The sequence below is a fragment of the Oncorhynchus nerka genome, linkage group LG9b, assembly GCF_034236695.1.
Source record: "Oncorhynchus nerka isolate Pitt River linkage group LG9b, Oner_Uvic_2.0, whole genome shotgun sequence".
In the NCBI taxonomy this organism is placed as follows: Eukaryota; Metazoa; Chordata; class Actinopteri; order Salmoniformes; family Salmonidae; genus Oncorhynchus; species Oncorhynchus nerka.
Genome location: NC_088424.1, coordinates 40,200,838 through 40,226,375, shown reverse-complemented (window position 1 = coordinate 40,226,375; position 25,538 = coordinate 40,200,838). Strand labels below are relative to the sequence as shown.

General features: G+C 44.4%; 2 protein-coding genes across 2 annotated transcripts in view; both read left to right on the top strand.

Moving 5' to 3' along the window:
- The window catches only part of kcnab1b (potassium voltage-gated channel subfamily A regulatory beta subunit 1b), a 78,597-nt gene extending 75,301 nt beyond the window's left edge, over nucleotides 1–3,296 (top strand). The window contains exon 14 of the mRNA XM_029643216.2: nucleotides 1,924–3,296. Within this exon, the coding sequence (XP_029499076.1) occupies nucleotides 1,924–2,019 (96 nt within the window). The 3' untranslated portion in view covers nucleotides 2,020–3,296. The remainder of the gene's footprint in view (nucleotides 1–1,923) is intronic.
- Nucleotides 3,297–8,203: 4,907 nt separating this feature from the next.
- On the top strand, nucleotides 8,204–25,538 carry pask (PAS domain containing serine/threonine kinase). The gene is made up of 21 exons (XM_029643201.2): nucleotides 8,204–8,489; nucleotides 9,389–9,606; nucleotides 10,093–10,319; nucleotides 10,809–10,979; nucleotides 11,132–11,269; nucleotides 11,483–11,617; nucleotides 11,688–11,928; nucleotides 12,087–12,268; nucleotides 12,774–12,900; nucleotides 15,978–16,070; nucleotides 16,370–16,541; nucleotides 16,856–17,052; nucleotides 17,189–17,878; nucleotides 18,051–18,211; nucleotides 19,086–19,262; nucleotides 19,548–19,673; nucleotides 19,828–19,962; nucleotides 20,089–20,288; nucleotides 20,964–21,097; nucleotides 24,354–24,503; nucleotides 24,649–25,538. Exons 2-21 carry the CDS (start codon nucleotides 9,402–9,404, stop codon nucleotides 24,804–24,806), a joined length of 3,819 nt encoding a protein of 1,272 aa, XP_029499061.1. The 5' UTR covers nucleotides 8,204–8,489; nucleotides 9,389–9,401; the 3' UTR covers nucleotides 24,807–25,538.

Below are 25,538 nucleotides of genomic sequence, written 5' to 3'. Positions count from 1 at the left end.
TCACATTGAGGGAGAGGTTGTTGTCCTGGCACCACACTTCCAGTTCTCTGACCTCCTCCCTACATGCTGTCTCATCGTTGTCGGTGATTGTTGTGTTGTCAGCAAACTTAATGATGTTGTTGGAGTCATGTTTGGCCACACAGTCGTGGGTGAACAGGGAGTACAGGTGTGGACTAAGTACACACCCCTGAGGGGCCCCAGTTTTTAGGATCAGCGTGGCAGACGTGTTGTTGCCTACCCTTACCACCTGGGGTCGGCCATCAGGAAGTCCAGGATCCAGTTTCAGAGGGAGCTGTTTAGTCTGAAGATCCTTAACTTAGTGGTTTCCAGGTGTTTGATGCCATTCCATTTTTTTTCCATTGCAAACATTATTATGAGCCGTCCTCCCCTCAGCAGCCTCCTGTGCCTGTGCCCTATGTACTATGTGTGGAGATCTGAGAGGATTTGACAGCTGTACGCAATATGGTAGTAGCTCCACTTGCTCACTGATAAGCTAGGTGGAAGTTACACCATATGTCTTATACTGTACCTATCAAATCATCTTAGATGCAGTAGCCTCGTGAGCCTCCCTGATCTTGCTATTGTCGATAAGGCCGGGACCGATGTCCCCCCGTTGGAATGGCTATCACTCTATAGACCAAAACATGCTAGGTGAAGCTGGTGTGTGGTTCAAACTACAACTCTACCAAAGCACAAGACGAGAGAACGTGGAGGTCATTCCCATGCTGAAATGGTGAAGAAATCTACAAACTTAAAACCAATTATTCAGGCTGCAGCTGTTTAAATACTTTAGTCTGGTAAATGCATCCGATTTAAGAACATTTCTGAATGGTACTCTGAAGTATCCAACCACTAGGCAGGGTAGCCTAGTGGTTAGAGCGTTGGTCTAGTAACCGGAAGGTTGCAAGTTCAAACCCCTGAGCTGACAAGGTACAAATCTGTCGTTCTGCCCCTGAACAGGCAGTTAACCTACTGTTCCTAGGCCGTCATTGAAAATAAGAATTTGTTCTTAACTGACTTGCCTAGTTAAATAAAGGTAAAATAAAAAATTAAAATAACACCTACAGACTTTGATCTCTGGTGGACAAACCAGAGGCTTTCTGTCATCTGACTATCCAGCAGACAGACTGGTGATCAGAGAGGGACAACAAAGGCATACATATGTTTATTTTCGAATGAGGGGCTGTTCATGTTAAAAGTATTAGCATTTCATAAGTGTAGTTATCAACTGTTTCCCGCTCTCGAACTGTCCCCACCCCCTTTCCTTTGTCTACCAAGCTGTCATATCAGCCCACTAGGGACATTTCTATCATGTCAGTAACCAATGTATGACCTATGTGTGTGTGTGTGTTTATGTAATTCTGTGAGTAAGTTACTTAGTATATAAATAATTAAGCCAATTTGTATATCGCTGATTCATGATCTATGTTAGGGTTCGTGCAGATATCCAAGGGTTTGCTACATTCAGAATATGCCTGATGAGGTCATAATACATTAATAAGTGAGGGAAAATATCTGAAGAGTTATAATCGTGAAATAAACACTCTTTAAACATTTTCCCGTGGTGCTCCGGCTTCCTAGTTAATTAAAGTTACATGATTAGTTTAATCACGTAATTAAATGACAGAGAATTGATTTGATAACATTTAATGATAGTCTTCACAACTGTCTTGGTGTGTTTGGACCATGATAGATTGTCCACAGATCAGGCTGGCGAGGCTAAAGGTGCAAGGTTTAGGCATCAATTTGGGACACTGACAACGATTTCTCAGCACTCATACAGCTCCCCTTCTCTAGTCTATGCCTACACTGTTTATTTACAATTATGGATGCCTATTGTGGTGTAGTTACTAACTAACTACTACTACCAACATAACAACTGACTGAATCAATGGTATTGTTTCTCTTCTTCGTGTATTCTAGGTCATTCCAAAGATGACAGCAGGCATTGCCACAGAGATTGACCACGTCTTGGGAAACCAACCCCACAGGAAGAAGGACTTCCAACAAGCACATTAGGATGGAGCCATTCTTCAGAACTGTGACCGATCTGGACCAGCTCTCATCAGTGGCACCTCCAGTCAGTGGCACCTCCAGTCATTGTGTGCCCAACTCTGTTTGTGTGTGTGTGTGTGTGTGTGTGTGTGTATGTGTGTGTGTGTGTTCTACGCAGTTCCTCGTCCTGCAACACCCGAATAAAGATCAACCAGTAGTCAGTGTCGTTAACTGAGAGCTCTGCTTGACAAAGCATGCATGCCACACAGCTCATCCACTCCACTTCAGTGCAGCTCAAACCTGCCGAACTAACCAGCCATTATCAAGATAGCAATCAAGTCAGACTAAGATCACCTGAATCAGTTGAGGCTGCTGAGGCGAGGACGGCTCATAATAATGGCTGAAATAGACTGTAATGGATAGAATAGAATTGTATCAAACACAATGAAAACCATGTTTTTGATACCATTCCATTTACTCCATTCCAGCCGTTATTATGAGCCGTTCTCCCCTCACCAGCCTCCACTGAATCTGATGTGCAAATCCCTTATGGTACACCCAGCTGTCCCGCATTCTGTGTAGAAGCCTTTGTAGGCTAAACGGGACATTCATGAGAACAAACTCTTGGACAGAGGACTGTGTTCCTGTCCTCAAAGTGATGGACATGGACAAATGATCTGTCCATGACGGTCAGTGCTGGCTGAGCCCCTCCTATCCTACAACCTAAGTGCTTACCTAACCCTGCATTGTTGTAGTGATAATTAACTGTTTCGCTACATGCTGACATCTTGTGGTTTTTGAACTTTTTTTTCCCCCATTGTGATGTTAAAATACCAACAGGGTTGTGTTGGATTGAATATTTCAAAACGACATGTGTAATGACTGTTAACTGATTATATATATTTTTGTCAATGAATGCAGAAGAACACAGTATTATTATGATAGTACTTTCATAGTATCTCCCCATTTCTCTCTAACAATGCATACTCTTCTGCAAACAGATATTGCAGGCATGTACATAGGTCTACCGTTGGTGTAAGCAGTATTACTGGATGCTATCTAGTGCCCTCATTGCACATACCGATATATTTTCATTTTATCCAAGTTAAACTGATGTATATGATGTATATTCTACCCTTTGTCATTGCACCTGGGCTAAAACTGAATACAATGTCTGTTCAAATGTAAAATGGTATAATGAGATTATGTTAGAGGTTGAGAGTTCAGTAAAGACTCCTTAATTGATGTAGTTGTTGTTGTTCATTTGTACATACTGTGTATAAATAAATATCTAGTGTGAACGATTGTATTCTCTGTGCAGAAACACCTCATATCTAGAAGTATTGAAAATATGTCGTTTTAAAAAGTAAGGCATAGACAAGGTTCCAATACGAAGAAACAAACATTTGTGAAATGAAAAGTCAGAATAGAATTGATGACGTCATTGGAAAACTGTCCCTCTAAAGTTGTGGATGTAGCCTACCAATTTCATTATGTAGCTTTTACCAGCAGAACGTGAAAACAAAAAGATTTCTAGATTCCTCTATTTGAAAACCAAGTACAGTGGCTTGCAAAAGTATTCAACCCCATTGGCATTTTCCCTATTTTGTTGCCTTACAATCTGGAATTAAAATTGATTTTTGGGGGGTTTGTATCATTTGATTTACACAACATGTCTACCACTTTGAAGATGCAAAATCATTTTTATTGTGAAACAAACAAGAAATTACAATAAAAACAGAACTTGAGGGTGCAAAACTATTCACCCCCCCCCAAAGTCAATACTTTTGTAGAGCCACATTTTGCAGCAATTACAGTTGCAAGTCTCTTGGGGTATGTCTCCATAAGCTTGGCACATCTAGCCACTGGGATTGTTGCCCACTCTTCAAGGCAAAACTGCTCCAGCTCCTTCAAGTTGGATGGGTTCCGCTGGTGTACAGCAATATTTAAATCATACCACAGATTCTCAATTGGATTGAGGTCTGGGCTTTGACTAGGCCATTCCAAGACATTTAAATGTTTCCCCTTAAACCACAAGAGTGTTGCTTTAGCAGTATGCTTTGGGTCACTTTCCTGCTGGAAGGTGAACCTCTGTCCCAGTCTCAAATCTCTGGAACACTGAAACAGGTTTCCCTCAAGAATTTCCCTGTATTTAGCACTATCCATCATTCCTTCAATTCTGACCAGTTTCACAGTCCCTGCCAATGAAAAACATCCCCACAGCATGATGCTGCTGTAACGGATGTGAAATAGCTAGCTAGTTAGCAGTGGTGCGCGCTAAATAGCGTTTCAATCGGTGACGTCACTTGCTCTGAGAGCTTGAAGTAGTGGTTCCCCTTTCTCTGCAAGGGCCACGGCTTTTGTGGAGCGATGGGTAACGATGCTTCGTGGGTGTCAGTTGTTGATGTGTGCAGAGGGTCCCTGGTTCGCGCCCGGGTATGGGCGAGGGGACGGTATAAAGTAATACTGTTACATTGATGCTGTTGACCCGGATCACTGGTTGCTGCGGAAAAGGAGGAGGTCAAAAGGGGGGTGAGTGTAACGGATGTGAAATAGCAAGCTAGTTAGCGCTAAATAGCGTTTCAATCGGTGACGTCACTTGCTCTGAGACCTTGAAGTAGTGGTTCCCCCGCGGCTTTTGTGGAGCGATGGGTAATGATGCTTCTTGGGTGACTGTTGTTGATGTGTGCAGGTATGGGCGAGGGGACGGTCTAAAGTTATACACTGCCACCACACTGCCACCACCATGCTTCACTGTGGGGATGATGTTCTCGGGGTGATCAGAGTTGGGTTTGTGCCAGACATAGCATTTTCCTTGATGCCACCCCCCCCCCCCCCCCCCAAAAAAAACTAATCTGACCGGAGTACCTTCTTCCATATGTTTGGTGAGTCTCCCACATGCCTTTTGGCAAACACCAAACGTGTTGGCTTACTTTTTTCTTTAAGAAATAGCTTTTTTTCTGGCCACTCTTCCATAAAGCCCAGCTCTGTGGAGTGTACGGCTTAAAGTGGTCCTATGGACAGATACTCCAATCTCTGCTGTAGAGCTTTGCAGTTCCTTCAGGGTTATCTTTGGTCTCTTTGTTGCCTCTCTGATTAATGCCCTCCTTACCTGGTCCGTGGGTTTTGGTGGGAGGCCCTTTCTTGGCAGGTTTGTTGTGGTGCCATATTCTTTCCACGTTTTAATAATGGATTTAAATGGTGCTCCGTGGGATGTTTAAAGTTTCTGAATTTTTTTTATAGCCCAACCCTGATCTGTACTTCTCCACAACTTTGTCCCCGACCTGTTTGGAGAGCTCCTTGATCTTCATGGTGCCACTTGCTTAGTGGTGTTGCACACTCGGGTGCCTTTCAGAACAGGTGTATACATACTGAGATCATGTGACACTTAGATTGCACACAGGTGGACTTTATTTAACTAATTATGTGACTTCTGAAGGTAATTGGTTGCACCAGATCTTATTTAGGGGCTTCATAACAACGGGGGGTGAATACATATACACACACTAATTTTTCGTTTTTTTAACTTTTTAGAACATTTTGAAGCAAGTCATTTTTTTTCATTTCACTTCACCAATTTGGACTATTTTGTGTATGTCCATTACATGAAATCCAAATAAAAAATACATTTAAATTACAGGTTGTAATGCAACAAAATAGGAAAAATGCCAAGTGGGATGAATACTATTGCAAGGCACTGTATAAGTAGACCCATCTTTGGATGCACCCTCCATTACCTCTGGCAAAACCCCATCACTCTCCTCCGCTTGTGTCAATAGAAAACATTGGGTGGATTCCATTATGCTGAGCCGCAGGGCACTGGTCCGTGACCAGGCTAAAGTGGTGAGGGAGGAACGCCCTTCTCAAATGGAACAGTAAGCTGCGCGGCTCTGTCATGTTATCCACAAGGCGGCATGGTGCATCGTCTAGAAACATACAACATCTCTTTTCTGTCAAATAAATGTTTGAATTTTCTAACTAGTTTTCATTGGGAAGTCAGATAAAGCATTTTCTAAAAAGCAATCACTTTTGCACGTGAAAACACAGGATCCTATTTGTTACTCCACGTGCTTATTTATGTCACTTTTGTTTTGAGCTGACTTCACCATGGGCTTTGAAAGGGAGACCTGGCTCACGACCCGGAGGCTCTCCTGAGTACATACCTTCGTCTCCTGAGTACATACCTTCGTCTCCTGAGTACATACCTTCTTCTCCTGAGTACATACCTTCGTCTCCTGAGTACATACCTTCTTCTCCTGAGTACATACCTTCTTCTCCTGAGTACATACCTTCATCTACTGAGTACATACCTTCGTCTCCTGAGTACATACCTTCGTCTCCTGAGTACATACCTTCGTCTCCTGAGTACATACCTTCGTCTCCTGAGTACATACCTTCTTCTCCTGAGTACATACCTTCTTCTCCTGAGTACATACCTTCATCTACTGAGTACATACCTTCGTCTCCTGAGTACATACCTTCTTCTCCTGAGTACATACCTTCTTCTCCTGAGTACATACCTTCATCTACTGAGTACATACCTTCGTCTCCTGAGTACATACCTTCGTCTCCTGAGTACATACCTTCGTCTCCTGAGTACATACCTTCGTCTCCTGAGTACATACCTTCTTCTCCTGAGTACATACCTTCTTCTCCTGAGTACATACCTTCATCTACTGAGTACATACCTTCGTCTCCTGAGTACAAACCTTCTCCTGATTATAAACCAAGTAAACTTACCTATAGGTCTACTTGCTCTCTTGAGAACCTTGAGGATCTCGAAATGGAGTCGTCTGCAGTGGTGAGCTCTCTGAAGTTGAGCCAGACAAGGATGAAGTGGGTCTACTTGTGGCGAGAGGTGTGGTGGAGACTTCCAACGTTTTCCCTGAGAATCCTACGGAGATTAATTTGGATGGTAGGAGTGACATGTTTGGAAAGAGTAGATTCCTGCTTTTTGGCCGACCCATACGTTGTGTCAAGCTGGGTAAAGGACACACTTGGAATGGTTAAATCTATGAAAGTTTCGAGAAGTGGAATTATTTTGATTTTTGTGCATCCTCCACCCAGAGGAAGCGAGCGCGTTGCGTCTCGGGCCTCAACCTGTACCGTGCTTTGCTTTCCGGAGCAGGGCACCGCTCAAAGGGGTGATCAGTGGGGTAGTGTTCAATGTAGAGGTGGATCAAATGAAAAATAATATTCCTAGTGTTTGTGATGCCCGCCATTTGGTGAGATGTACACCCTGTGCCAATGCCGAGACTGAGAATACCCTGTCTGTCTTGTTGAGCTTTTACACAGAGTTTCTACCTGATATGGCCAGTTTAGGTTATATTTGCTATTCTGCGAGGGCCTATGTTCCAAACCCGTTACGGTGCTTTAGGTGCCAAGGATTCAGACATGTTGCAGCAGTGTGTAGAAGGGAGATCCCACGATGTGAGAATTGTGCAGGAGGGCATATGTAAACTGTGGGGGCGCCCCTGCAGCTGGGGATCCGAAGTGCCCTGTGAGAGAGAGACATGTTGAGATTGCCAGAGTTGGAGTGGGGCAAAAAGTGTCCTATGCTGAGGCAGTGAAGAAAAGATAAAAAAAAGAACACAGAATGGGCATCAACACTGTCACATGACCCGAGTGGTTGGATGAGTGAGGTCAAATGACCTGACCTTAACCCAAGGGTGAGTGATTCGACTGGGAGCCCCTCAGTGAGTAGGCCTGAAGAGAGAGGTGCAAAGCAGATGAGTTTTAGTAAGGTTTGATTTCTTGCATTTATAGCGATGGTGATCAATTGCACTGCACTGATGGAGTGGAAATCACAGAAGATAGATGTGATAGCAGATAAATATTTAGGTGTGAGAGATTTTTAGTGCAGAATGGCTACAGGAAGTTTTGAAAATAGGGGTTCCATCCTCCCAGGCCGATGGTTTGGTGTAGGATCGTTTAGGGCCAAAGTAGTAGTATGGAGGGGTGGGTTTTTGAGGATAGTGTATAAGTGCAGGCTTAGATGATGGTGCAATTTAGGATTTTCCCATTCCCCTTTTCCATTTTTTTTGACCAAAATGTGCAATTCGCACTCCGACCTGAGAACGGCAGCAATATGCAACACAGCGTCAAGGCTGCCGGAAATTCACACGGAGACTCCTCCCATAAGCATCACTTATTGGATAATTGCCCTGAACGACTTTGAATAATAGTTCTCTGATTGGCTGTTCATACCTCGAGTGATTGAAAACCCGCGCTTTACAAACTTTTCTAGACAATCTAAAAAAAATAACAACACAAAATTGTGTATCTTTCCAAGATAATATTTAGCATTCAACTACTCACGAAGTCGTCACTAAACTCGATACAGTGGCGAGTGCATTGCGTGTAACTTTAGGAGTCGGCGGGTTTTGTTTCAACTCTTCCTTAGCAACCAACTTCAATACAGCAAGGAAAAGTCAACACAGCTGTTAGCAAGCTAGTTTGCTAATAAGCCCATTTCAGGTTTACAGATTAAAAAGGTGAGTTTTGGCCAGGTACAAGTGAATTGTCTAATTTGGTGTGAAGGTAATTCATACGCTTGCAACACATCTATCATTAATTTCTAAATTGTAATTATTTCTCCTCTATGGCCTATATTGCCTTGCCTCCCTTTATATTACCTAATTTGTACACACTGTATATAGACTTTTCTATTGTGTTATTGACTACGTTTGTTTACTCCATGTGTAACTCTGTTTCTGTCGCACTGCTTTGCTTTATCTTGGCCAGGTCGCAGTTGTAAATGAGCACTTGTTCTCAACTGGCCTACCTGGTTAAATAAAGGTGAAGGGGGAAAACCCGCTAGCTACCCTAACTAGGTGGTAGTAGTTAACGTTAGCCATCGGTTAACTTGCTAGCTACCTGTGTAGAATGGGAAAAGCGACCTCCGGTCCAGGGCGTGACTGGTGTCACTATACTTTGGTTACTTACCAGAATAAAGCTGTTGCTCGAGTGCTGACAGACATTTCTCAGAATGCGCCGGGTGTCATTCGACGTTCCTCCAAAATACGAAATCGAGTAATACGAAATGTTCACTACGCGATGCATGTTAAGGTAGCCTGGTGGTTAGTGTTGGGTCAGTAACCGAAAGGTTGCGAGATTGAATCCCCGAGCTGACAAGGTACAAATCTGTATTTCTGCCCCTGAACAAGGCAGTTAACACACTGTTCCCCGGTAGGCCGTCATTGTAAATAAGAATGTGTTCTTAAATGACTTGCCTGGTTAAAAATGAATAAATCAGAGCTAGTGAAGCCAGTCACTAGAACAGCGGAGTAGTGAGCGCGGACGCCCTGGACCAGAGCTAGGGTGGGGACAACAAAGGTTTACTGTACCAGAAACCCCATCTGTTATTGCTGAATAACGTACATCCTTTCCATAGACCAAAGCCCACAATGTCACTGTGGACTGAGTCCCGTTGGACAGAGAATCAAGGCAACCCTCGTGCTAAAGGGGACACCGTTTCTGTTGTCAAGGATGATTCCTCGGACCTCCTGGAGGATGACTCATTTGTCCTAAACAAGTCCTATCCATGTGTCGGGAGGCCACTGTACAAGGGCCAGGCTCTAGAACGCTGGCGGTTTCCTGGATCCATAGCAGGTGTGTGTCTGGATGCTTCCTGCAACTGCCTCTACATGGGTGTATTCATTAGTCAGATTCTGTTGGTCTGTTGAAAAACGTTTTGCAACAGAAACCGTTTACTCTAGGAACTAAACTGGGAAGGACCTACCTGAATTTGCCAAATAAGCTTGATTTCATTGCTAAACGTTTTCTGATTGTAGAACTTTTTGCAACGGAATCTGTCTAATGAATACACCCTCAGGTGTTTCCCTCTAGCTCGTACTTGTGGAATAGGAGTTAACATGGGACTGTCAAACACAATGGCCGTGATGTGTCTGGCAGTGCTTAGGTTTACCTACAGCTGAGATGGTAGTCTCTAGCCAGAACACAATTGAGAGGCTGTGGCATCACAACGCAGTGGGAACAGGCTTATACACTATCATTACTAGCTCATGTCAACCCGTTTGTTTTAGCTTGTCATCACTAGACCCTATACTGTACATCGTAACCCTTTCATTTCTCTAGGTGATTGTCAGAACTCCTGTAGCTCTGTGGCTATGAGAGACATTCAGATCCCCAGCCGGCATGGCTCAGGATCACACAGCCAGTCAGACTCGCTGTCCACTGTGTCTGAGTCAGACAGAACCCTGCTCAGCCTGCTGACCTGTGCAGGAGGCTTTGCGCTCTCAGGACCTCCAGCGGTCCACAACCCCAACAAGGCAGTCCTCACTGTAGACTGCAAGAGCACAAAGGTAGGGTCACGATATGACTGCAATTGGGCTATATATCAAATGCTCTCTTACAATGCAAATCACTTTGAAATCAGTTTAAAGGTATATGAACTTGAAACTTAAAGGCTTAGGGCAGTCAAATGTGTTCCTGTATTGTATATTTTCATACTGTGAAAATGATAATGCCATTGTAGTGTAAGAACTGTTTGAATAGACTGCCTGAAATTTTAGCTGGTTTTGGTGGGATGGTGTTTTGGCCTTCCTGGTGACATCACCAGGTGGTTAAATTTAGTTCAAACAAGAACTCTAAACCCCTCTGCCAATCACAGCCAGTCTTCAGTTTTCCCCTCCCCACTCAGACCACTGACTGTCCTAGCCTTGCTTGAGAAATTTCTCTTTGCTAAGAAGCTTCTTTTTTTTTTCTTTTTTTTTTACAAGTCTTTGTTTTATGGCTAAAGATATATCATTTGCACATGAGACAATTATTTTTTTTGTGTTTAAAAAAAATAGATATTGGCTGCAAATGTGAAGGCATGCGCACTGTTTGAGTGCACCTGCAATGATCTGATTGGCCAAAAGCTGTCCTGCTTCCTGAAGAAGACCAATCAGGTCCTGGAAGAAGCTTTAAGTGAGGGGTGTCTTCAGACGGATGGAAATCTAGCAGTGGTGTCTGGGAAAGTGGTAAGAATGATTTTGCAAATAAAGGCTCAATTGTTTTCCTTCTGCACAGCCCTCTGTTGCTTGTCAAATGATTATTCTGTCTTAAGAGTACAGACAATCTCACATCCTTAGATCACGGCATTGAGATGACTCCTGTTTTCTTCTCTGTAAAGTTGGATGCAGTGAGCCAGTGTGGTACTGAGGTCCCAGTGTCTGTATGGACCCAGAGACAGTCACAGGAAGGACAGCATTGCCTGGTAATGATGGAGCGTGTGGAGAGAATCTCAGCCCATGTCTCCTTCTCACAAGATGTAAGTTACACAGATTCCAAGATGTGGTTCAGAGTGGCAGCTGACATCCTGCGAAACTCAAGTCATTTCAAGGTCATATTCTTTAAGGGCACACAGCACATGTTCTGCAACATAAAAGTCCAGGTAGTCCCTGTCTGGTTCAGTATGGTGCCTATAAATACAACCACAAGGCCTCTGTAGCCTAACTCGATGAGCGATTGCATTTACTTCTAGGGGAGCATCCTGAGCTGTGACCTGGTCTTTGCCCATCTGCATGGTTACAGGCAGACTGAGGAGCTGACAGGGATGCCTATCAGAGAGATGATCCCCTCTCTACAGATCCCCCTCCACAGCCGCGCTCTGCCCAAGGTCAGTCCCCCCACACCTGCCCCATAGAGAGCACTGGTTTAACCCTGAGGTAACATCTCCCTTCCCTCAGATGCTGAGGGTCCAGAGGGTGTCCAGTCGATGCAGGGGGGGCACCTCCCTCCTCCTCTGTATTAAACTCCAGGGGGCAGTGGTGTGTGGTAAACCCCAGCAGCTGAAGGATGGGTTGGGCTGCCCAGAACCCCAAAACACCCCTGGTGGACCTGAGGACCAGCAGGGTTCCCCCGTCTCCTCCCCAGTCTGCAGAGCACCACAGCCAGAACATTGTGAAAATGGAAAGGAACTGTCCTCTGGTAGAACAGTGCTCTTCTCATTCTCGATTCTCTGAGAAATGTTACTATAGTATTGTTTGTATATAAGTTAGGTAGTTTGTGCGCAAGAGATTTCTTGCACACAAAAAATCAGTATTTGATATCTAAAGATCTTGTCTGTACGCCATGCCATCTGTCAGGAGTTAAAGAGAACAGCAGCCTCCTCTCCCCTGGTTCGGGGCTGGTCTATTCTGGGACGGTGTGGGTGTTCGCCCCTCTCAGCGGTCTCCTCACCCTCCACCCTGATGGCTCTATCAACAGCATCCACAACCACCTGTCCCTCAGTCTCCTGGGCTTTGGGAACGCGGAGCTACAGGGGAAGGTATTAAACTAACTCTTCTCATACACTGGTTTAATGCAATGTATTCAGAAAGCCTTATTTATTTTTTTACATCAGCAAATGTCAGTGCTATACAGAAACCCCCCCCCCCTCAGAAGTAAGGCCTGAGTGGCTGTGCAACCTCAGAGGTGCCTTATTGCTATTATAAATTGGTTACAAATGTAATTGAAACAGTAAAAATACTTTGCCAAACCTGTGGTATACAGTCTGATATACCATTGGCTTTTAGCCAATCAGCCAATGCTTTTCTAATATACCCAATATTCATCAGTATCATAATTATGAGCTCTGTGGCCTTCATTGTTATTGGCTGACGCAAACTAGACTCATTTTATGGTCCTAGATTCAACCAGCTGTAGAGGGTTCTGTAATGTAGCTTTTGTTTCTACTCCAGGGTTGGGGGTCAATTCAGAAAGTAAACCACGTTCCAATTCCAGGTTTTCCTCATTGACGTGAATTGTAACAGTCTTTGTCATGTGTCCTACAGGATGTCACGTTCCTGATTCCTGCTTTCTATGATTGGTTCTGTGGCTTGGAGAACGGTGCCATTACCCCACCCCAACAACCAGAGGGTGGGCTTCTACACACTGACTCATCACACCCTTCCAACACAGGTGACTCATCTGTAGTTCAGTTTCTCTCCATCGTAGGGCAGTGTTCTCCACCAGTTCTTGATGGCTGTTGTAGTGTATGCAGGCTTTTGTTCATCCTAGCACTAACAACTGATTCAGCAAGTCAACTATTAATCAAAGACTTTGATTATCCCAATTTTGTACAGATGTGCTATCTTAATTTGACCAGTTTCTCACAGGAAAATGATCCTGCCGCAACCGGAAATGTGAATTATATCCACTTATAATGAATGTACACTTTTGTAGGGGTTGATATATTTATAGTTGATACATTAAGTCTGACAATTAAGTGGATATTTTTTATTTTTTTTACTTTAGAAGTTTTTTAAACATTCCAACTACTTGCATTTCCTGCTGTGCAGTTATAGTGCTCAAATTAGGATAGTATGTCTAAGTGCTGGTCTAGCACAAATGTCCCCAGAACCAGGTGTGAGGAACACTCCCTGTTGTCGAGCTGAACACTGTAGTGACGGGGACACGAGGCCTCTGGACCTCAAAGCCACTTCCAACATTTTCACAGCATAATCAGACTGATTTTAGCCCTGGGACACCAGGTGTGTCCAGTTATCAGGTAGAACAGAAAGGTAGAACAGAAAGCCAGCAGGCTCTGGTCCTTGTAGACCAGGTATTCCCAAACTGGGGTATGCACAATGCTGTCGGGGGTACGCCAAATAAAAATGTGATACGCATTGAAAAATGATATCACATTTTGAAACGGTCCATTTTATAGTTTCCAACGGGGCTATATATTTGGGTGAGGTTCTCACCTGAGTAGCCTCACTTCACTGCCAAAAATAACATTCAACCAGCCTAGCTAAGTAATTAACATCCAATCACATTAACTGTTTCCCTCTCGCGAGAATTCTACTAACGGTCCTTACGGCGGCGACGGTTGCTGCTGCTCATTCTGTTTACTCAAATAGATAAATGTTTAAAGTAAGGACAGGTCTATAGACACCTACCAGCTCTACTGGTAGTACGGCACCTACCAGCTCTACTGGTAGTACTGCACCTACCAGCTCTACTGGTAGTACTGCTATTACCAGCAGTATCGCACCTGTCGACGACAAGTTGCTCTGCTTCCACGAGCACATCCAATGTTAGCATCAGTAATTCTACATTTGTTAATAGCCCAGCTAACATGGACGCTGACCGTTGTGAATCTGATGCAGCTGAAGAGCTACTGGCCCCTTACCCGGCAAAGCACCGAACAGAAAGGGACGTTGGACCATCGACGAGGAGCAAATATAATAACTACATTGACTTGGAATTCACTTATATTGGCAGTAGTGCCTTTCCTCAGCCACAGAGTACTTTTGTACTTCTGCACATAAACACAATCTCACAACTCGCTGAAACCATTACTCTTGCGCATAGATTTAGAGACAAAATATGTCCATTTGAAAAATAAGCCCGTTTTTTTGGGGGGGGGGGGGTTGTGAGAATTAAGACAACTTGACTAAGACATGTATAAAAGCCACAGATACCATTTAAGAAAGGGAAAGTCTGAAAACTATTCTGACAATGCCGTCATCAAACTGGTTCACGATGCATCCGTGACATGGCAGGAGATGTTTTGAAACAATTACTGCTTTGCATACAAGCCAGTGAATTATGTGTTACAGCTGGATGAGTCAACAGACGTGGCGGGCCTGGCACAGCTCCTGGTATGTCTGTTAGGTTTATGGGGGATCAGTTCAGGAAGACATCCTCTTCTGGAAACCAGGACAACAGGAGAGGATATTTAAGTACTGGACAACTTTATGACATCAAATGGACTTTGGTGGTCGAGATGTGTTGGTATCTGTACTGATGACTCAAAAGTTGTGACCGGGAGACATAGTGGAGTGGTAACGTGCGTTCACCCACTTGAGGTCAAGAGGCTCTTGGGTACACTGCAGCATCCACTGAGAGGCTCTTGCTGCCAAGGGAATGCCTGATGGCTTGAAATACGTTTTGGACACCACAGTGAAATGGTTAACTTTGTTAAAGCAAGGCCCCTGAACTCGTGTATTTTCTGCACTATGCAACGATATGGGCAGCGACCATGTAACGCTTTTACAACATACAAGTGCGCTGGTTATCAAGTGGCAAAGTAGACACTTTTTTTTTTATATTGAGAGACAAGCTTAGTTTTCTTTACTGACCATAATTTTCACTTGTCTGACTGCTTGCATGATGAGTTTCTCTCACGACTGGCCTATCTGGGTGATGTTTTTTCTCGCCTGAATTATCTGAGCCTCGTCAAAATTGCAACAAGCGGTTCTGTGAAAATGTAATCAGCAGCCACTGCCAGATTTCTGGATTGGGTTGCGCTCAGTTTCCTGCCTTGGCAAATCACGCTGTTAAGACACTGATGCCCTTTGTAACCACATGTGAGAGTGGATTCTCAGCCCTCACTAGCATGAAAACTAAATACAGGCACAGACTGTGTAGAAGATTATTTAAGATCACTCTCTCCAAAACAACCCAACATTGCAGAGTTGTGTGCTTCATTTCAAGCACACGGTTCTAATTAACCTGTGACTTATTCACAAATTTCAACAATTATAGTGTTATTTAAGATGGCAAAATTATTTATTAGTGCCCTAGTCCTTTAAGAGTTCTGTCACTTAAGGTGAATGCACCAATTTGTAAGTCGCTCTGGATAAGAGCGTCTGCTAAATGACTTAAATGTAAAATGTCACTTCCCACGAGCTGGGTTGTGACAGTCTCACTCATTCTTAGGTTTAATAAATGTATCATATACTGTGGCAGGCTTACAATGATGGCAAAAATGACATTTGAGAGCGCTGGTGCTGGAGGGAGTATGCAGCTGGAGGTTGAATGTTTGAAGGGGTATGGGACTATAACGTTTGGGAACCACTGTTGCTGGGGAAGAATTGAAAAGCGCTGCTCTATTGGTTTAGCACCAGGGCAAGAGAAATTCTCTAATCCAACTGGTGCTTTCCACTCCATGAAACGACTATTGGTTGACAGCCGGCTATGGGTGATTGTCAGATTCCTTGTTTTTCCTTCATCTCCAGTAAACGAAGCATTTAACTCTGTTCCCCTTCCAGACCCCTGTGTATACTCTGGTCATCCTGTCCCTGCTGCTAGCACAGTCACCCATCCCCTTCCCACATTACCAATGGGAGGCCAACTTCAACAGGGTAAATGTTGGCTCTCACTCATCACTAACGTGCATTTCTGAAGTGTTACTTGTGCTCGTGTTACTCATGAAATCCATTTCCTTTCTACATTGTCAGTGTGTTCTGCCTCCATGCATCATTTAAATGTGGTCTTCCTGGTTTTCATTGCTTTGTTGATTCGTCATGTTCACTGGGTTTGTCATCTCAAATCTTAGAGGTTTTTTTTCTAGAATCCAAGTAATGCAGTCAAAAGGGAATAACAATCCTGAGTAATTAGATTTGCGGGAGGAAAAAATATAAAAATGTTTCTGGCTGTTTAGACCCCAGCTCTCTGGCTGGTGACATGGCCGTGGTGCAAAAGGCAGAACAGGGGAGAAACCTCTCCACTGGGAAGGGCAGGATCTTCACTGGCTCCAGTATCAGACTGGAGCAACAGGGTAGCACTCCCTCCACCCTGGACCCTCCGGAGGTTACCTCCACACCCATGATCAGGTACGTCACCTATGGACAAGTTCAGTCCTGAAATAAACATGTAGTGTGGGGGTGTCCTATCCCCTTTGGTTTTCATATTGGTTTTAATTTCCACCTTCTGACACCTGACTTCCCACTTGAATGAATCAGACACAAACTTAAAGGCAATGATCAAAGTCAGCAGATTAGAGGCCCCGAGGTAGGCCAAGTTGCTAACCTAATAAAAATGTTGTGGATGTATATGAAGTGTTTAATGAGAGTTCGGCCCCGTCCCATATCAACCACTGTCAGTGTTTCTGTAGGCTCTAGGTGCCTAACTAGGTTTCTCTCCACAGGGTTGATGACACTGCAGAACTGATGAAAGAAGCTGCACAGGTAGCCCTGTGTCCCAGCCAGTGTGACAGTGGCGACGACACCCAAGACCTGCTACAGTCCTTTGCACTGGTGGAGAGAGGAGAGGTACTCTGCCTGTCACTCACTCACCATCCAACCTGTAGCCCAGGAGGGCAGCCCCTCGGTGGAGTGGGACCAGGTGTGAATTAGCTAACAAATTGTGATTACATTTTTTTTATTTTTTTTTATATAAACAGTTTGATGTCCAAATTCACTTCTAATTTTCCTCTGCGAATGGACTTTAATGTAGAAATGTGTTATTTGTATTACTTAAGGCACTCCGACCATGGATGAGTGCAGCCGAGCACGGCCCTGCCGCCCTACCCCATACCATGCCAAAGGCCCCCAGCAGCTGTGTGACCTGTCAGCCATGCAGGACTCCAGCTTCGAGGTGATCTCCCTGGGCAGCCGCTCCTCCTCAGGGTTCTGTGAGAAGTGGGCTGGCTGTCATGGGGGATCCAGCCCGACGGCGGCCACCTCCCGGACAGCCCAGGTTGTGGACTCGGCCAGCTGCTACCTGGACCTGGACACCAATGGGGAGCTGGTGACCCGGGCCATGGCCGACCTGAACCTGAGTGGAGTTCTAGAGTTGCTTAGTGTTGGAGGTGATGATGACTTCTCCCATACCTCGGTTGATACCGCCGAGCTCCTGCGTACCCCTTCGCCGTACGTGGTCGAGTCCGACCAGGAAGAGGGACCCGGATGTGTGGAGGTCCAGAACAGTCAATTAAAAGGACTGGCGGGGGAGGACGAACGTGACCAGTGGGCTGTGTTCTCTGTTCTCCACAACATCCAAAGCCAGGACTCTAGACTGATGAATGGAGAGATGCAGTTGATCTCGGCTGCCCCTCCCAACACCTCCACCCCTAAGAAGCAGCAGGCGAATGAGTGCTCTATGACCCCACAGCACATCACAGAGGGGAGCTATGATGGAAGTGTTTACCACAGGGATGGAACGAGAATCGGTTGGTACCTCTTCACAAGCTCTCACTTAGCTTTTATCTTTGAGAAGAGCTGAGCTTCCAGGTATAGAGCATCTCCTAAAGATGGTGTGTGTTATCAGCTCTGTGGTACTCTATTACAAAGTTTGTTTTAGAACTAGGAGGATGAATTATAGCATCTCTCTCTTTCCTCCAGAGGTGCAGTGTGAGATCCGTAGGGCTGAGCTTCATGGGGCTGGGTGTGTGTTCTGTGTGTGGCTGAGCAGGCCTGGACAGCAGGAGGCAATGTTGCATCATAGTGGCGTCTACAGCAACAGAGCTTCACTACAAAACTCATCCTCACTCAGTCTGGGAGAGGTCAGTAATTCAGTCTGTAAACTCCTGCTTAATCTGGAAAAATCACTTTTTTAATTTAATTATTTGGTTGATTTTGACAGGTTGACAGATTTTACCCGGTCTGGTAAAGAGGAATATTCTGCTGCCAACATTGTTTTCACACTGCTTTATTTCCACATTTTGTAACAGTCTGCTTAAATTGGATAGAATTTTCTATTTTATCTACACAATACTCTCGTCAAACTGGATGAGAAATCATGCGTGAAATAAAACGCCATCTTGATTAGATGGTATTCAATGCCCTTAGTCAAAACTAAGTTAGACTCCTTTGACAGTGTTTACACTCTTTCTGGGTCAGTCCCACACCTGGATTGTACAATATTTGCACGGTCTTTTAAATTCTTCAACCTCTGTCAAGTTGTTGATCATTGCTAGACAGCCATTTTCAAGTCTTGCTATAGATTTTGAATCTGATTTTTAAGTCAACTTTAACTAGGCCACTCAGGAACATGTAATGCCGTCTTGGTAAACTTACTGTATTTGGCTTCTTTTTTTTGTCCTGCTGAAAGGAATGTTTGTTGGAAAGCAGACTGAACCAGGTTTTCCTCGGTTTTCTTTTATCATAAATTCCCTAGTCCTTGCCAGTGACAAGCATACTATAACATGATGCAGCCACCACCATGCTTGAAAATATGAAGTGGTACTCGGCTGTTGAATTTTCCCCAAACATACCACTTTGTTAGTACATGATGTAGACTTTTCCACTTTGGCATTGTGTATGTAGGACAGTGACACAATGTAATGTTTTACATTTGGGCTGTAACACGACAAAATAATGAAAGTCAAGGGTTATGTTTACTTTCTGAAGGCACTTTATTTGTATATTTTGACTCAGGCGATCTTGGAGGCCAGCCGTGGTGGTGCCGGTGAGGCACTGCTCTCCACTTTGGACCTGGACCATTCCCGTGCATGCGATGGGCAGTTCTCAGAGCTGTACCAGCCGCTCCACGCCGTGGGGAAAGGGGCCTTCGGCTTCGTGTGGCAGGCTTGCAGGCGCTCTGACGGAGAGAAGGTGAGACTGACTGGGGACTCGTTACATTTTTACCAATAAAGAACAACCACTCGCACACCTTATGAGTACCATAACATGTCTTTATGGAGGGGAGTATTTATAAAAATAAATAAAAAATTTAAAAATACAATGTCACTCAAAATAGCTTTGAATTCCAGGTAATTGTATGACCTCAATGTGGTATCTTCATGCTCACAAGGTTTCACTGCATCCAAATTCAGTTTTTGGAAAGAACTTATGGATTTCTGTATTCAAGTAGTGTGATTGTCCCTCCTATGTTTGTAGGTGGTGGTGAAGTTTATCAGGAAAGGAAGGATAGTCAGTGAATGCTGGGTGGATGACCCCGTGCTGGGCCGCGTCAGCCAGGAGGTCGCCATACTCACCCGCCTGACACACCACAACATCGTCAAGGCAACAACTTTTTTTAAATTGTGCCATGTTTTTAATGTGGTTCTCAGTGGTAACCCAAATCTCCTCCATACAGAATAACAAACCTTCCCCACTAAACAGTTTAGGGGCTCTTTTCCTAACATTTATCTGTTTATTCTCTCTCTCTGTGTCGCAGGTCCTGGAGGTGTTTGAGAACGAGGGTTACTTCCAGATGGTGATGGAAAAGCATGGGGATGGTCTGGACCTGTTTGAGTTCATAGACAAACAGCCCCAGCTGGACGAGCCTCTGGCCAGCTACATCTTTAGACAGGTACGGGACAGGAAGACAGAGGAACAATGGGCTCTTTGCACCTGTGTGTAGAAAGGAAACTATGGGCAGAAAAAATGTGATGGGTATTGTGTGAAATGTCACCATCTCCTTTCCACCCCTCTTCAGTTGGTGGCAGCAGTGGCGTATCTGAGGAACAAAGACATCCTCCATCGGGACATCAAGGATGAGAACATCATCATTAACACAGAGTTCCACATCAGACTCATAGACTTTGGCTCTGCTGTCCCGCTGGCTCCAGGGAAGCTGTTCTACACCTTCTGTGGCACGCTGGAGTACTGCTCCCCAGAGGTGCTGAAGGGCAACCCGTAAGTACACAGGGTTTGTTTCTGGATCAAGAAGGGGCTTAGGTGATGGCGTCGCAGGGGCGTGACTGGAGTCGTGGCAATGGGGCGCGGCTGAATTTAAATACGCTTTTTAGGGGCCCCCCATCTTGGCGGTGTAGAAATGTCTGAATTTAAGCCAATTTCCTGCAATTATACACTATTTTGGAATTTTATTAGGATTGCTGTTGCAAAAGCAGCATTATACCATGGTGCTGACATTTTGATGTGTTAAAGCTAATTTTCTATTCATTTTGCCATGGCTAAAGCTGTGTTTAGCTTAAACGTAACACAATCAATATGGCTAAATTCATTGTTTTGGGACTTTTCTATTCTTGGCTGATAAGCATTTCTTTTGCTGACTATTAATTTTTCCAAGATTTATATTTTTCCTACATGTGTTGTCTTGTTTTAATTTTATACAAAGTGTTTTTCCATTTCTCTCCCCTCAAAAAATGCAGAAAAATCTCAACACACACTGCCACTTCTCATATGTCCAACACGAGCTGAGGGGGTAGCATACACAACTGTTAGGACAAAACAGTTTTTGCAACATGATTTTATAGAACTAGGACATGCCGAATGAGAGCAAACCTGTACATGGTGGTCCTTTGTTGTTTACTGTGGGTTTACTGTGGGTTCCTCCCCTGTGTTGCGTAGCTACGGCGGTCCAGAGCTGGAGCTGTGGTCTCTGGGGGTGCTGCTCTACACATTGCTGTTCGGTGAGAACCCTTTCTGTGACATGGAGGAGACCCTGCAGTCCAAACTCAAGCCCCCCTTCCCTGTCTCTCCAGGTAGGACATCCAGTCAGAAACCGGTGTAATAGTGGCTACCGGGTTACCAAGATTTAGATTTCCTGCCAACTCCTGTTTCCTGGGATAAATAACTGCTAGAAACCTAACTTGTTTCTATGAACAGCATGACATGTAGTGGAACTGTATAAATTATACTCGACAACAATATAAATGGAACATGTAAAAGTGTTTGTTTCTTGAGTTGAAATATCCCAGAAACGGTCCATATTCACAAAAAATTGGCAGGCATGGGTTACTAACAACGAACACAATTTTATCGATTGCAATTTTAGTGACGAGATCCTGAGGCCCATTCTTGTGCAATTTAATCGCTACCATCACCTTGTGTTTTATCATGCTATGTCGCAAGGATCTGCACAATTCCTGGAAGCTGAAAATGTCTCGGTTCTTCCATGGCCTGCATACTCACCAGACATGTCACCCATTGAGCATGTTTAGAATGCTTTTGTTCGCCTGTACGACAGCATGTTCCAGCGACTCCGACAGCCATTGAGGAGTGGGAAAACATTCCACTGGCCCCAACATGTACAAGACAAAGGAGCTAGTCGTGGACTAGAGATGAAGGAAGGCCGAACACGCCCCCATTCTCATCGACAGGGCTGTAGTGGAGCGTGTCCACGTCACCAACAAACTATCATGGTCCAAAGACAGTTGTGAAGAGGGCACAACACATTTTCCTTCTCTGGAGACTGAAGATTTGGCATGGGTCCTGAGATCGCCAGTTCTTTGGCTGCACCGTCAAGAGCATCCTGACCGGTTGCATCACCGCCTGGTATTGCAAATGCTCAGCATCTGACCGTAAGGCACTACAGAGGGTAGTGCGTACGGCCCAGTACATCACTGGGGCCAAACTTCCTGCCATCCAGGACCTCTACACTTCAGAAGAAGGCCCCCCAAAAAATCTGAATCCAGTCACCTCAGTCATACACTGTTCTCTCCGCTAACGCATGACAAGCGGTACTGGAACGCCAAGTCTAGGACAAAGGCTCCTTAACAGCTTCTACCCCCAATCCAGAAGACTGCTGAAAAATTAATCAAATAGCCACCTGGACTATTTACGTTGACTCGCTGGTTATCTATGCGTAGTCACTTTACCCCTACCCACGTGAACAAATTACCTCAACTAACCTGTACCCCCTCACATTGACTTGATACACCTGTATATAGCCTTGTTACTTTTTATTAATTTATATATTTAACTCAATTTCTTAAACTGCATTAAGGGATTGTAAGCATTTAACAGGAAGGGCTACACCTGTTGTATTCGGTGCATGTGACAAATTATATTTGATCAACTCTGTAGGAGATTGACAAATGGTCACCCCAGATACTGACTGGTTTTCTGATCCACGCATCTACTTTTTCTTAGTTATCTTTGACCAACAGATTCAGATCTGTATTCCCAGTCATGTGAATTCCATAGATTAGGGCCTAATGAATTTATTTAAATGGACTTTCCTTATATGACTTAACTTAGTAAAATTGTAAACTTGCATCTTGGCAAAAAATGTCAACTGCGGTTATTTTTAGCAAATTTAACGTTTCTGCGGTTATGGCCCTCACCCTCCGATCCAACAGTCCCAGACGTGCTCAATGGGTATGCGATCCGGGCTCGCGATCCTGTCTTGCAGGAAATCATTCACAGAACGAGCAGTATGGCTGGTGGCATTGTCAGGATGAGCCTGCAGGAAGGGTACCACATGAGGGGGGAGGATGTCTTCCCTGTAACGCACAGTGTTGAGATTGCCTGCAATGATGACAAGCACAGTAAGATGATGCTGTGACACAACCCCCCCCCCCCCCCCAGACCATGACGGACCCTCCACCTCCAAATCAATCCCGCTCCAGAATACAGGCCTCTGTGTAATGCTCATTCCTTTGACTATAAACGTGAATCCGACCGTCATCCCTAGTGAGACAAAACCACGACTCGTCAGTGAAGAGCACACTGCCAGTCCTGTCTGGTCCAGTGATGGTGGGTTTATGCCCATAGGTGACGCTGTTGCCGGTGATTTCTGAGGACATCATAACAGGCCTACAAGCCCGCAGTCCAGCCTCTGTCTATTGCGGACAGTCTGAGCACTGATGGAGGGTTTGTGCGTTTCTGGTGTTACTCGGGCAGTTGCCATCCTGTACCTGTCCGGCAGGTGTGATGTACCGATCCTGTGCAGGTGTTACACGTGGTCTGGACAATCCGCTGTTTGTCCTGTCTCCCTATAGCGCCGTCTTCGGTGTCTCACAGTACGGACATTGCAATTTATTGCCCTGGCCACATCTGCAGTCCTCATGCCTCCTTGCAGCGTGCCTACGGCACGTTCGCACAGATGAGCAGGGACCCTGGGCATCTTTCTTTTGGTGTTTTTCAGTCCGTAGAAAGGCCTCTTTAGTGTCCTAAGTTTTCGTAACAGTGACCTTAATTGCCTACCGTCTGTAAGCTGTTAGTGTCTTAACAACCGCTCCACAGGTGCATGTTCATTAATTGTTTATGGTTCATTGAACAAGCATGGGAAACGGTGTTTAAACCCTTAACTTCAGATTTTCATTGTAATTTGGCTTTTTATGAATTCTTTTGAAAGATTTTTTTGAGTTTACACAGCGCATATAAATCGTATAAATATATATATTTATATACATATAAAACTCTGCCTTTTTGAAGCATGACCATTCAATGGTAAGGAAATTATTCAAGTATGTCATTAGAATGAGGACAACTAAACTTTCATTTAACTGGGGAAGGAATGAAGTAATATGCAATTTGCGCAAAATTTAAAGTTGTCAATCTACAATTTATAGCCTAGCAAAATGTATTAACTTTGTAGGCCACATGTCCTTCACCAGCATCGTTTGTTTTCAACTTCATGGGTTGAACGAGGTGTGTAATTCCAGTCAAATACAGTCCACACAAGATTACTGGAGCTTGTTTAATTTATTTACCCAAGAGCATACATCTCTCGACTTATATATTTTTCCGTGTTGGATAACAGCACAAACTTGGTCTCATACGTTTTAATGTAGGGCTCATCTGCCTCCGGTAGCATCCAGCTTGTTTTCATGCCACTCAAATCCAGACATGTATATGCTGTAATGGTTTTGGCGGGAAATACCAGGTTACCCAGGAGTTCTTTTTTTATTAGTAAAATTGACTAACAGCCTATTTCTCCCATTTTTCTTCTCCACAACCGTGCTACTAAACAGTGCTGTGAATGGTGTCTGACCTCTTCCTGTGCTCCCCCAGACCTGCATGCTATTCTGTCAGGAATGCTGCAGCCTGACCCCCAACAGAGAATGACCCTGGAGCAGCTCCTGCTGCAGCCCTGGATTTGCCAGCCCATCTGCCTGGCTGACTACAGCTGGGAGGAAGTGTTCCCTTACGGCAAGAGCCACGGTTAGTGGAGGCGACGAGTCCCTCTTCTCCCCATTCTTTTCACCCAATAGCTAAGCAAACGACAGCCACTTTAGTCTGTAGGGTACAGTGTCCATATTAGGACATCTGATTTTCACCCATAGTCACTTTCCTCTTGTCTTCACAGCTCCCCCACAGTACCACGAGTCTGTTCCTGGAGACTTTCTAGGCCAGGGCTTGTACCCGGACACTAGAGATGATTCTTCACTTCCTTCTGATGATGACGATGAGAGGTCCATGGCCGCCATGACAACTGAGCTCATGAAGTACCTCTCTGATGAATGAGTTAACTTCAGTGGTGCATTTTAATCTTCTGACTTCCGCTCTCCTGGAGCTCCTTCCCTTCATATACACTGCACTGATCTGTAAACCTGTCCATGTTCTCTATCCTATGGGAAGGAGACAAGGGGTGGGAGAACCATTTTAGACTCAAGATGCACCCCAGGTCCCGTCATCATATTTCAGGACCTGGACTGACTGAAGACACTAAATAGCAAGTGTGCTTTTACTACCAGAATAAATAAATACAGTTTTTAGAATGTGGATTGGGGGGAGATGTATCCTTAAACGTATGTATATGAATACAACCAAAGAGGTACAGCAAAATAATGAGCTGAACATACAACACCTACGGGTGCCTTTATTTGCTGTAGTGTATTTATTAGAGGGACTGTGGTATATTGGGTAATGAATGTAGCGTTGCTGCCAAAGCCTTATGGGTCATAAACTGAAGACCAGTTTCACTTCAAAATATAAAATGCACTGATGCCTCGAGCAGAGGGTTGACTGATTCAGGTGCCACTACTCGCCAACGAGCCAGATGATTCACTTTGCTTTTATCTGTTGTCTGATTTATATTAAACAATTATGTTAAAGAAGTAGTGGTGTTAACTGCTTATTTATGCTTGTCGTTAGTGCAAAATTCTTTCACAGTATTTCAATATTTAATTCACATGCTTTTATCAGTTTGACTGTTTCCCGTTTTCAACATTGCAAATAAAATATACAAATATTTAA